We start from the raw sequence: 14003 nt of genomic DNA on the forward strand, positions 1-14003 counted from the left end.
GTCCAGTAACAAAGATATCCATAAATTAATGCTGTGAAATGATTTGGAAATCATAGATGTGGGGAAAAGCTGACTTCCCATTTTCAGATCACTTTCTGAATTTTAATAATATTCATTTAAAAAAAAAATAAATCAGGAGATACATGAGTGTCATTTTCATGAATGGAAAGGCTGGTAGCTGATAGCAGAAGAATTAGCTGTTGATAAAGAATTTATTTCACTATTAACTTCTGGCTAAACAATTAAGTTAACCTTCTAAAGTTTTTATTCCTTCCCTTCTTTCAAGCAAGCCATGACTGATGCTGAGGAGATACCCTTTTGTATGATGTTCAGCTGGGAAAGAGAAAGAAAGTTAACTTATTTGTGTTACCTCTATGGCCAGCTGAAACTGCTCGTGTTCCCGTTGGAGCTGCTCAGCTTCAGAGAGGGAGCTTGCATTGACAAGACTTGCATTCAGCATTGATTCACCATTCCTGATCCAGCCAAGCACCTGCAAAGAAAAGACGTGCTTATGGAAAGGTTGCTTCAGTACCAAGGATTATGTAGTCATCCATTAGGAAATGTTTCAGCCTGGCTAACAAAAAGGTACTCTGTCCAGTGTGGTCTCAGCCTGAATCACTGATTAGAAAGAAATCCTAGGATAAGAGCGTAATGACAGAAATTTTTAGAGGGCAAAGATCTTATTGAAGAAGTCATTGCTTGAAGAATTCAACTCCTAAAATATTTACATGCATATTCAGATAGTAAAGAGCTTTCATTTCCAAGGTTTGTTCACGACAATTAATGTTCCCATATGCAAATACCCCAGGGGAAAACCACAAAGTATAATGAGGGAGATTTGAAACTAAACATAAAGATCTCTTTCTTTTTCAAATTTCCAGCTGGAATCGTGAACCTCGTGACTCCTTTCCGCTTCATTTGCCTGTGTTTCTTTCACACAAAGGTCCAGAGGTTAGCAGTGAGGAGGGAGAAGACACAGTTGTTTTCATCTAACATGGAGTTAAGAAGCAGTTGGAGTTTCTACCTGCATGCAGAGCTGGGAAGGGATCACATATTTAGTCAGGGATATTCTGAGTAATTGTAGATATGCAACTTCTGCTGTAATAACTGAAGAATCAAATCCTAAATATATATAATTCGTCTACCAACCTTGCATTTATTCACATAAGCAGCAACATTTCCTGCTATTTTAAGACACCTGTTTCTAAAATAAGCATCCAGAACACATGTGCAAGTTCATTCAGTGTTGCCTCAAAGCCTGTTTTCTACCTTGTGTGGTTGTCAAATTATTCCAATAAAGCCAGAAAGTTGCTGAATTCAATCTGCAGATACACGGGAAGTCCTGACTGCCCAATCACTGAGCTAAATTTAGCTCATGAATTACAAAGCTCCAAAATCGACTTTGCTGTAAGATTCTACATAGTAATTTCCCTTTTGTGCAATCAGTGTCACTAAACGATCCATTAAATTGTCTGAAAGAAATGGGGATTTTCTGTTGTTTTGGTTTGTAACCTGACATCATGTATCACCCTAGTTATAGCCATTCAGTTCCCTGGAAGGTAAGAAAATGAGTTTTCCCTAAGAGAAAGAAAGGGGAGCCATCTACACATGTAGCTGACCCCAATTTGTAGAAAATTACATTGTGCTCAGTACAATAGTGTGGAAGATTTCATTTGTCAGCTTCCTTTCTTTCATCAGCAGGTGGTTTTGCTCCTGTGGGAAATGCAAAAAAGATTTAAAGGAAAACAAATCCAGTTATCATATGTCAATCTTTTTGGCTGGCATTTGCTATAATCCATCAGATAAAAAAGCTACATTATTACCAACTACATGGTACAAAAAACTGAAGTTAACCAAAAGATCACTGTATCTGGGAAAGATTTGAAGTGAGGACATCATAAAGCAAGACATCTTTTCATATTTTATATACCATGATATATCTTGGTTTGGGCCATTTAGAGTACAGGAAATACTGAGTATGTCTGCAAAAAATGTAACACTAGAAACCTCAGTCTTAGCAACTTCATTAGTTAAAAACAAGGCTGAGTAAGGAGGAAGAGGGACCATACAACCGCGAGCACCCAGGTTTCCTCTAGTGTTAATGATACTTGTGCATCCCTCTGTACAACTGTTTTGTTGACCTAGAAATATTCAGGGTAAAGCAGTTCAGATCAGGGTCTGATGGACTGCATCTTGTCAGCTTACAGCACTCTTCTTGACCAGGGCTGCTGCCACCCCAGAGTTGTGGTCCCCTCTTCTTCCCCTGGAGTGTGGGTTCAGGTGCTCCTGTGCTCCCCCTTCCAGGCCCAGTGAGCTCTAACAAATTTTGCCTGAAAGAACTTGAATAATGACCCCATTCTACTTCTAAGAGTCTAACATTAAATGCCAGGGCCTCATCGGGGATTGCATCAGCTTCTTCCATGGTAATGTTTTTCTCTTAGTATATTTCCCCTCTTCTTCTTTTGTGTGGGTGTCATTTACATACAGTAAAATATATAAATAAATTCCATTGCATACCTAAGACTTCTTAAGTCTAAGTGAAAAAAACAGTCACCTGCAGAGCCTCTCATTGTGTCACTGGTTTGGAAGCAGACAGTGAAGAGAGTATTTGCACACTTGTATCATGTTTACAAAACCTGCTCCCAAATTGAGTCCCACTTATATGGTGTTTAATATCTTTTCATTAAAATAGGTATAGAAACAGCTAATGCAGCACCAACACACTTCTCTTATCATCTCCTCTACTGATAGATTCACCATTATCTGGCAAGGTGCAGACTGACCAAAAGGCAAAAGATGGCTTTAAACAGACATCTCCTACAAATTGCAGATTGTATCAGCTTTGTAGAAGCTGTTATTATATAGTTCTGGAGTTAAATACATCACCAAAGATTCTCTTAAGAAGCCTAACCCCTTTTTTTTTTTTTTTTTTTTTTTTTTTTAATAATAGAGAAGTAGAAACAGTTTAACAGTGTCTTAGACAAAAGCCATTTGCCACTGGAGAACAATTTCACTGCAAGGCATGTGTTGTCTAGCACAGCAAGCACCACAGTTCTGAAACAACTCCCACCTTTGACTCTAATTAGCTTAACACAGGCTACTTCTGTATATGGCTGCTCTGTAATTAAATAATAGTAGCAAATTATTCCAAAATCCATATACTGAAACTCTGCCTTCTTCAGTGAGCACAGAATCAGATGCTATCAGAAAAATGTGAGGCACCTCCTTGTGGCCTTCCTTAAGAAATAAGAGCTCTGCATCATGTAGTGTTGGTTTAATTTAGTCAGAATCTTTTCTTTCATGTTTCTAAAATAGACTTAAGGCCTTGCTAATGATATCCACCAAGTTACACTGGAAAAAAATTTTAAGTGTAAAGGCAAAATAATGTAAGTAAATCTTTTACATCTCTGGAGCCTTCGCAGCTTCTTTGAGAGGCTCTTAATACCAGAGACACAACCACCAGCAAGGACACCTTCTGGTTCAAAATTGCATCAAGTTTCTGAGAGCACTGTGGCATTAAACTGTGAAAAAACCAAATATATTCAGTGTATCTTAAATGACTGCTTCCCATCATCCTCTGAGCATGTTCATCTGCAAGCAAATCTAATGCCAAACAGCAAAAGTGGATGGGTAACAGGCACTTGAGAAGGAATAAATACACTTTGAATCAATCTGGAAAATTGTGGGACATTGTGAGGATATCTGGGAGCAAATTAGATCAAGTTCAAAGCTTAACAGAAAAAGAAATAGAACATGCGAAGACAAAAAGAGGGGATAGGGAATCCAAACATCTGCAAGCACAGCATTAGAAAGTTTGGTTTTTAAACTGATCTCCACAACTCTATTCTGCTATTCCTCTAATGCAAGCAATCCAAGCTCTGTGCTTTCTGTCGGAAATGAGTGGGATCCAAATGAGGGGAAAGCAGTCTTAGGCAGGATGTTTCTTAATAACAAAGAGTTTGTGAATCACTGATCTATACAATTTCAACCCTAACACAGTTCACAGAACATATAATTTGGAATTGTTCTGCTTTAATGGCCCCAAACTTCCATTCATTGTCTTGGCATTCAAACCCCTGGTGCATAAGATATAAACCAGAAATCCCTGGTAAATGAGACTTAAATAGATAGAGACAGTTAAAAGACTTTGTATTTCCTTGAGCCATTATATCAAAATGCAAACACATGTACACGTAGCAGCCTTGACCAATTTTACTGTGTCAGCAGAACTTAACCACAGCCACAGTAGGTGTCCTGCAGCAACCATAGCTCAACTGATTCACAAGAGTGAGAGCAATTTGGTAATGAGATCATTCATCGTCTCAGATGCACTGAAATGAAAGCGAAGGAAACCTGGGTCAGACTGGAGATGAGTTTCAAGACAGAATCAATATATTTCCCAATTTCACTAAATGGTTGGGAACATGACTCATCTACAGGAAGCCAACTAGATAGGGTGCAGATATATTTTAACTTGCCTCTTTCTAAGGGAAACTGTAGCTGTGGTAATTTATAGGTTAATAAACAAAGGAGTCCTTAGTATTCAGCTGAACAAATAAAACGATTCTTCACTACTGGTTTGCTGAAAGGTCACATAGTAATGAAGACTCTGATGGTCCCAGGTTCCGTTAAAAAAATACTAATTCAAGGCAGCTGTTCTCCTCTCACAGTAAGTAGATAGCTCAGTCCTAAAATCATTTCTTTTGGTTAAATTTTTGGTTTGTGAAATAGTTTAAGTCCAGCAGATACTTGATAACAAGGCAAGTGCTGCACTGCCTCTGTATGGCTCCAGGAGCAGCCACAGGGCTGACCAAGCGGCACTTCATCTTGGCCAAGTGGGCTAGGGAGACTTGGTCAGCTGGTGATAACCTGCTTTGTTGGCATTTCTGCTACACAAATTACTCCTCTGCATTTTCTCTCGTAAGTTAAAGCAGCTCTATTTCATCATAAATCTACTGCACAAAACTCCACGCTTAGCTAGGTGGTGTGTAAGAAACCTTGGGAACCGATGGAAAAAAGGATACACTTCATCATCACATCAAGGCAGTGATTGTGAATCTCACAGCGGCTCTTCTTTTTCAGAAGCCAAAGCACTCTCTAGAGCTCTGCAGCTTCGTGAGGAGTTTGCTTTCAGTTATCGTAAGTGCAAAGTGATTACATTTTTAAAACAAAAACTGCGGAGAGTTCTGTGCTACTTCCATTTAGGGTTGCAAAATATTCACATTAAAGTGGACTTTGAAAGAAAATGCATGCGCTGGTGTTGGTGCTGCCAGCTTCCAGCTTGAGAGTGATTTAAGAAAAAAACATATTTTTTTTGCCAGCAATGATAAAACAATTCAAGCATCACTCACACATTTACTTTAGAAGTAAATATTTTTCACTTTGTAGTATTGGAAAAAAACAACCCACAAAAATCCCCCACATTCGTACTGGTAAAATAGAAACCTGAATATTTCAGGTGTCTGGAAAAATGTTCCTGGTTCTCCTAATGAAACTAACACCACTCCATTTAAATCCAGACATGCACTGAAGTGTGAAGCCACCTAAGTATTAGTAAGCAGAGCACAGGGAAACAAAGAAATGTGAGGCATCCAAATTAAATACCAGGGGAAACCTAGGGAGGCAGAACTTAACCGCCTCTGCTAGGATGAAATCTGGAAGAACGGCAATGTAACAATACTAAGATGGATGAACGAGCCCCAGGATCTACAGACCACAGACAAAGTTTTTTACCTCACCCAGACATTAAAGATTCCTGCAGGTCAACAGATGTATTGCAATAAAAGGTAAAACTATATTGTAATGTCAGACTTAGAGCTCACAGCTCAGTTATCCTTTTCTCTGGGCCAACTCTCCACAACAGCTTAAGCCTGGAACCCAAATCAAATAACTATATTCCCAGACCAGGGAATATAACCCCAGGGGGTTGGACTAGATGACCCTTAGAAGTCCCTTCCAACCCAACACATTCTATGATTCTATGAACACATGATGGCATTTGAAGGAGCTTCTCCAGCTGAGTAGTTCTGGGGTCAGTTCTGCACAGACTTTCAATAACTACTCATGAAGCCACTAGATGCATACTAGAGGGAACAGGGCCCATTGTTATTTGTAAAGAGTCATGCTGCAATCTGTCAGCAAATCAAGTAATGTTAAAGAAGGGGGGATTAAAGGTATGTGACTTGGCAGAAGGTAGTTTAGCAGTTTTCATGTATGTAAGGGCTGAAAACACATTTCAGACTCTTATGTGTGGTTAAAAACTCTCACCTGCTTGACTTCAGCCTGTAGGTGCCGGAGCTGCAGGCACTGCTCTAACCTCTTGTGGGTCTGGTCAGCATTCAGCTCCAGCTCATGCTGTTTCTCATGAAGGAATTCCAGCAGTTCTTGAACCTGTGTCGCAAGATCAATGTCTTTTTCACAGATCAGCTCAATGCCTGCAACATACAGAGAGAGAGATCATTGCATTTATTTGAAATTCCAGTTGTGGCACAAATGTAAGGTGCAAAATTTTTTTGCCACCTAACACGGGTCTTGTGTGTAGTGGTTACATGAGCTTCACATCTTCCTTCTTTATTAGCATAGCATTGCTGGCTACGTTACCAGTGTAATTGTGAAAGTTTGGCCTGAAGGAAATATGATGTCATCCCATGTTACTGTAATGCCTGTTATTATAAACTAATAAAGACCTGACTCTTCCCTTATTGAGGTCTACTGGAATTTTGCCATTGGCTTCCATAAATGGAGGATAAGGAACCTAATATAAAAATAATCAGATTGCAGTAATGCTGAGAAAACACTACACTTTTCTCCAAAGCCATTTGATTTCATGGAATAATAGGGCATTAAAAAAATAAATGTGTTCATTAGAAGCTGCTGTACAATGGACTTGGATGCTATTTTAAAAATCCCATTTAGAAAGATGCCTATTCTTCCCCCTTTATCCTCCTCAGAGCCTTGTGACTTTCATTCTCTCTCACAGTGGTACTTACACAGGACAGTCCACACAATAATTATGACCTTATGACTGAACATATCCTCTTTTTCCTGGTTTCTGGATTTATCAGAAAAAGCACATGGGAATGGAAGTGATTGGCTTATTTCCTTTCCCAGCCAAAATTAATCAGTTTCTTCATTACCAAATAAAGTGGAATGGCCCCTGGCTTCCCAGTTAGAACTAGAAATTTAATATGTTTCTATTCTTGGGAATGAAGCTCCTTTCAACTGCCAGACACCAGGCATTGTTGCTACAATTAGCCTGCATATGGTTCTGTATCCTCAGGACCTGATGGCTTTTTATATGCTTGACTTCACCACACCTATTCAATATTAAATGCACAGTTTCCCTTCATGCACACTCAGCTGGGATGGCTTTTCATTGTGCTAACTCATCAGCAGCAACCAGTGAAATGCCTGGGATGCTATCCAAGAGCAGCCTGTGCTTCCCATGATGAATGATCTGCCCTTTCTTCCTTGTCATATGTCTACAGTGCCAGTGCATGTGGTGGAAGGACTTATTCTTCTCAAAGATTGGTTTGCCAAATAGAAAGCCTTGTTTTCAGAATAATTTCATACATATTATCTCTACATTGTGTTTGGATAGATAGAAAAGCATGACTGATTTTCTGATAAACTGAACCTGGTTGCCATTTTCTTCTAATGTCTCCAACCAGTGCAGCAGATATGAAGGATAGTGAATTGAAAATGTTTCTAAAAAAAATTACAGAAAAGAGCCACTAACTGGCATCCTACAAAACACACATTGGTTACACCTGAGCTATTTGCAATGGGACACACTGTTCAGTGTAACGTAAAGGTATAGTTTTTTAGACCTGTACAAAGCTGTTTTCAAACTGCTCTGAAGTTGTTCTTTGGCTGAACTATTAAAAGCTTGTGACAATAAATTTATTATCCTCTTCCTTGCAGTAATGACCTATAGTTATAACTAGGTATAAATGACATCACGAACAAAATGAAAGGCATTTGTTTCCCTTTTAAGTAATGCAACACTAGGAAAAAATAATGAATGATGGTAGCTTGACAACAAGGAAGCAAAGGGGCTTTGAATTTTCCACATAACACTTAGGGATTGTATACATTTCCCCCACATCAGATTTGCAGAGCATTTCAGGCTTCATTTAGACAAATTGCTTCTAAGACATAAAAAGGTAGCCCTGTAAAACATGAGCAACTCCTAACTGTGGTGCTCATTATGACAGTTAAACTAACAATGGAAATGCACTTTAAAAATAAAATCCATTTGTGCAATCAATTAAGCACCTATTAGAGTGTAACTGCTTTTAGTACCTAGAAGCAAAATGACTAAGGTGCATGTGTTAATGCATTACATGAATGTGTCATCACTGCAGCTCAGGTTGAGGTGTGAAATCACTGCTGAATTATGATCCTAAGCTTTCTGCAGGAACTTGATTTCTCAGAAATGTCCAAGGTGCTGCTTTTGGAAACATCAGGCCCTTTCAACTTAGTAAGTAACGACACCCAAAAATCAATATCAATTTTTGAAAATATTTGCCCATCTATTTAGCTTTGCTATCAGTAGTAGAGCTACAACCCAACTGGAGAAACAGAAGATAGGTTCATTGACATAAAAAGTGCTGGCTCATTGAAAACTCCAGTCTTTCTCTATAATATACTATAATATTCTCTAAATGCAAATATGTTTCCTGCAGGACACAGATTTTAGTGAAACATGAAGAAAATTTGAAAGTACTGCAAAGTTTCAGAAAACATGACCAGACTTCCAATTCTTACATATCCTCTAATAAAAAAAACCCACAAAAAACAAACAACAACACAACAAAACCCCACAAACATTTCTTTGAAGAGTAATTACATGAAATAAGGGTCAGTGTGAATTAGCCTGTGAAAAAAGGCGAATCCAAACCAAGCTCGCCTGCATGTGCTGGAGCAGCAGGAGGAATCACAGCAACATAACTCTGAGCTGTACGAAATGTTAGAAATACTGGACTTGCAGGGATGCCTTCCATGCACTGATGCCTTAATATCTGCACAGAGATTGATACAGTGGATGACTGGACCACTGGATTTACTGTACCAACTTGACAATGTTAACGGGAATTTTCAGACACTCCACAGCCTGGTAAGAATCACTGCTCCAAATCTGCATTGGAGATACAAAAATCCTGGGTGAATGTCTGAAACCTTCTTTTCCACCTGCACAAGATTTCCAAGTGAAAAAGGCATCATGTGTGGAAAAACCTGAGTGTAATTTCATCTGACAGACTTACTAGCTTAAGGACCTCCAAGCCAAACACCAGAGTGATCAAAATTGAATCAGTTTTCCGTGTGACATGATAAAAAGAATAAAGCTCAAAGAGGATTATAGGGAAGGGAAGAAACTTGGTCAGTTAAGAGTGACTTGTTAGGTAGAACGTCCCTGAAAGAGTCAGACTTTTTCTGGTTTTATCTTCTATAGCTGAGTTCTGATTGTAGCAGTGGTGACACTGTGCAATAGGAAGCAGCAACAGCAGCTGAATTCCCAGAATGCCTGCAGGTTCACAGCTCTGGCAGTAAGAACAATCATCCCTTAACTTATGCACTGAAAAAACTATTATATAGGATTCAGGAAAGGGAGTAAAATCTAATGAATTTTTTATGGAGTATAACTGTCCTTTATTGAAATAAGAAATAGTAGACTCCCAAGAGCAATCTCACTCCCTTATTTTGCCATTCTCCCAGCATTTAGCATTCTGTGCATGGCAGACATGCCCATTACTTTTGATTAACTACAGTTACTCTGCATCCCCATGGGGCTTATTGCTTCCTTGCCTTTGGGAGCAATAGATTTTTATTGGGTAGGCTTCATAGAAAGTGATCTCAGATAATCTTATAAAAACATTTTCAAAGTCACTTCATTTAGTTGCTAATCTTTCATCTGCAATCCAAAAGAAGCTGTTTCTAACTTCTTGATGAACATGGATATTTTTTTTGCTAAAAAACAGTCACTGAGACTCCTGACTGCACTCTGTATGGATTCCTACTCATATTAAGATTCTTCTAAGATGAGGACAAAAAAAGAAAGCATCTTAATTGATGTATTAGGACAAGTCTAGTTCATGACATCCTCTTCTAGCAATCCTTAAGCCTCTGTTGAGTGCAGCTTGCCAAATGAAGCTGAATACTGCCAGATTTGTTTAAAGGTGGGTGCCTAGAGGTAAAATATTTGTCAAAGAATAAAACCATAAAAATACTTTCTATTTTGAAAAGGCAAACTGGAAAGAACAGGAATTACTCTTGCTTTGCACTCCTTCTGGACATTTAAGACGGTTAAAACACTTCACAAGTAATACTAATTTATGGACTTCATGCACTGATTAATCTGAATTATGATATTCCTTTTCCAAATGCAGAATGGAAGGATACAAAAATCCTGATTCATAGGATGTCTTAGGAATAGGATCCTACATCTGAGAAGCAGAGTAAAAATATCAGACTCCCTATTAACATGAATCAGATTGGCATTTAAGAGAACATGCCAAAGGTTGGTTGTTTTTTTTCCACACCTGAGTTGCTACCTTTAACTTTCAAGTGCACACTGAAAAAGAAAATTCCAGTATAGTTTATCATATTTCCTTTTTCACAAAGTAATTCCAATTACAGCTGTCTGCAACCAAGAATTCCATTTCATTCCTAGCTTCAAGGATCTCATATTTCAATTCTTTCCCAGAGGGCTCATAGATAACTAGCCTCCTTCTCCCCTTATCCCCCTTTCTCTCGTTCTCTCTCCCTTGGACACATCTGCACCCTGAAATGTGGCACAGGGCACAGTTCTGGAAGTGGAGAAACAGGTAATGCACATATTTACTTATGTTAAAAGCTGATGTATTTGAAAATTATAAGGCAATTTTTGCTTTTTTTTTTTTTTTGCTTGATACACTTTCTTCTTTTTTCCTTGGGTGCTTTGTCTTGTTTTCTGGTGTAAAATAGAGATTAAATTGTCCCCCTCACCTGATGCTTGGACCTCCATGATGTACTGATGTAAATCTTGCCCTTGCTGGATGACTTCAAAGGTCATATTGTTCATGGCCAACTTCCGCTCGGTGTGACGCTGCAAGCGCTGCTCAGCCAGAGTGAGGTCTTCAGTGTTAAAGTCGTTCATTTGTCTCAGCAGATCTTCATTCCAGGCATCTAACTCTGCTGTAACCTTCACGGGCAGAAGAAAGATACTGGATTCACACAAGATCAATGAAAAAAAATATTACTCTCAAACTGTTTCTGGATCAAAAAAGTGCTTCACATTTTGACCCTGATCCAGAAACCCCCAAATGAAAACCTCAGTACGCTATGGATCCTGCCTGCTTAATGGTCATGCTTAACATTTTGCTTAGGTGTGGATCCATAAAAATCCAACAATCCAACAAGAAACCAGACACCTTCGTTTTCCCTTACACGTTCAGAGGGCTTTGCGAGAGGACACAATGTATTCACATGGACAGCAGAGATAATGTTTCTGAAGAAATTCAAATGTAAATGAAGAAGTAATGCTCACAGAATTGCAAAACAATCCGTAACACCTGTGACCACACAATCCCAAAATGGCCTGAGTGTTTCTGAAAACATTTTGCAATGCACTATATTTACATATTACAGATGGAAATATTATTTACTCCATCTTCATAGAACTGAAATTATAAGCTGCTTCTATTAAGCCCTAAACCAGGGACAATTAATACATTTTCAGAATTATCATCTTTATAGTGTATTGTGAAGAGTATCTACCCATTGTTCTCAGAAAATGCATCATGAGACTAGATATTTTATTATGAATTTGTGAGTTAACCCCCACAGCACTTACTGCAGTTGTACAATGAGCCCTATCCTGTGCTTTCAAGGACTTACAGTATTTTATGAGGGCCTTTCTCTTGTCTTCAGTGGACCTGGAAACAGGCCCTGTGTAACTTTTTTCTCCTGTGGATCAGAAAACTTTTAAACTGGAATATGAATATAAATAATTCACTTTTACTGATGGGGAAAACGCAGCCTAGAACATCATATTCTAGGCTGGTGGATCACCAGCAGAATGAAGGAACCTGGCTCAACCCAAAAACCTTCTATTACCTGCAACTCATGAGAACATGCAAAATCTTGTATTGCTTTCTTTGCTTTTTCATTATAACACACAGTGTGATGATTTTAGCAGCCTGCCTACTGTGCCTTTTGTATTTTACGTTTTAGCCCACAAGTAGCCAACCTGTATCAAAGTCCTTCTCTGGTTTTGCCTGTTTGATTAAAGCAAGGTCTGGCCTCCACACACAGAGCACAGCCCCACCTCAACCTAGATTCTGCTACTACAGACAAAGAAGAGGGGATGTGATAGTGACAATGAATGAGGGAGGGGTGACAGGGGAAATGGGAAATGAAATCACGCATATAGCCTAGTACCGTACTGTGCAGAATACCATTTCTAAAAGCAATTTCAAATATTAAATAAATGCCTTAGTTCTGACTTATAGGTGAATTCCTCATAGCTAGATTTAGGAGAGCTAAAACTAGGTATCTAAATTCACACTTGTGCACAATATGATGTAGTGCAAAGTTCTCTGTTTCTCACTAGAAGTCTTCTTCAGTGCCTGTGTGCAGTGAGATGCTGAACTTCCCAAGTAGCCAAGACTAAAAAATTCCCATTCAGTTTTCTTTCCAGAAAGCACGTGTGCCATCCAGCACAGGCACAGGAAGGCAATCCAAATGGACCGGCTCTCAGCCCTTCTCACATTAGCGTGGATGGGAGCACACAGTTTTGCATTAGAAAAGAAAACATGAGCAGTTTGTAGGCTCTTTTTTGAGAGAGGCAGAAAAAGAGATTTACTCAACCAAGAACCTGGGACCTCAGCTGCAGAGTGAAAGGCAGAGTGTGGACATCCTGAGGGGCTTCTACTTTTCTTCAGCTTGTTCCATTGCCCATTCCACTCAATTACCTTTAAATAATAGCTATCTCTACAGTCTCCTTGGCCCCATGCCTGATTTCAGCAGCCTCTGATTCATTCACGTGTCGTAGCCGGATTCCCTGGACTGTGGAGACTTTATTGGCAGATTTAACAGTTATGGAGAAATGACTAAAGTAGATGCTGGGGAAGGGTTTAACTAGACAGATCCTCAGCTAACAGTGTTCAGAACTCAGGTGGTCTTGACGTTGTTTCAAACTACAAACAACCAAACAAATTTAGAATAAGAACAGGTTCCTACAGTCATGACAATAACACTTAAAGTTGAACACAAAGCCTTTTCTGCTCATAGAAGTAAATGCAAAGGCACAATGATACAAGGGAATTAGAAGAATTTTATTATTTATGAGCTATTAAAAATATTGCCTGTTTTAATTAATTGCATTGATTGTCAGGCCGTTAAAACATCATCGTTTAAAATTATGCAGGGGTTCACAAAGTACTTCCAAATTTCCTGTGAACATTCTCAGGCAAGTGCACTCAGGAAGATGTATAAAAGCATTTATGAGTAACACTAATAGAAAATACTTTTTTAAAGTGCTTAAGAATGTGCTATATAAGTTTGCTCTTGCAGCCATAGTAAGGGGATTCTGATCAGAACAAAATCTCTCCATCCCTTTTATTTCTATGGATCATCATGTCCAGGACAGGAAAATCTTTTGGAGGGTTGAACTGTCGGAGAAGGTGTATATGGACCTAAGAAGGAATCAACAGATGTCCCCACAATAACATTGAGATACAGCACTTCTGCAGAACTGCCTGGGTAAACCTCTCTGCTGTGGAGCTCTTTCTGTTTGTAACTTTACCTCTTGGCTGTAGAAGACACTGAGCAGCATTACTTTTACCATTAAACCTACAATAATTCCTGCCCAAGCACAGCCAAATGGCTGTTCCCCTCTGCACTGCATTTTGCCCCTTAGGCCTGAGTGTCCAAGCCAGGTATCTAGCAGAGCAGCATCCCCAGACACTCAAGGGAACCATTACCAACCCAGCCAACCAGTGCTCTTGATGCTCAAGTTGTCA

At 39.1% G+C, this 14003-nt stretch overlaps 1 protein-coding gene across 9 annotated transcripts in view; it reads right to left on the reverse strand.

Annotated features, from left to right (window-relative positions):
* KALRN (kalirin RhoGEF kinase) overlaps nucleotides 1–14003 on the reverse strand; it is a 500706-nt gene that overhangs the window by 161022 nt on the left and 325681 nt on the right. For all 9 annotated transcript variants that reach the window (XM_051624220.1, XM_051624222.1, XM_051624223.1 and 6 more), the window contains exons 14-16: nucleotides 10987–11182; nucleotides 6268–6434; nucleotides 371–490 (exon numbers count right to left, since the gene is read on the reverse strand). In XM_051624220.1, coding sequence (XP_051480180.1) covers nucleotides 371–490; nucleotides 6268–6434; nucleotides 10987–11182 — 483 coding nt within the window. The remainder of the gene's footprint in view (nucleotides 1–370; nucleotides 491–6267; nucleotides 6435–10986; nucleotides 11183–14003) is intronic.

This window comes from Apus apus, chromosome 6 (genome assembly GCF_020740795.1).
Source record: "Apus apus isolate bApuApu2 chromosome 6, bApuApu2.pri.cur, whole genome shotgun sequence".
Classification (NCBI taxonomy): domain Eukaryota; kingdom Metazoa; phylum Chordata; class Aves; order Apodiformes; family Apodidae; genus Apus; species Apus apus.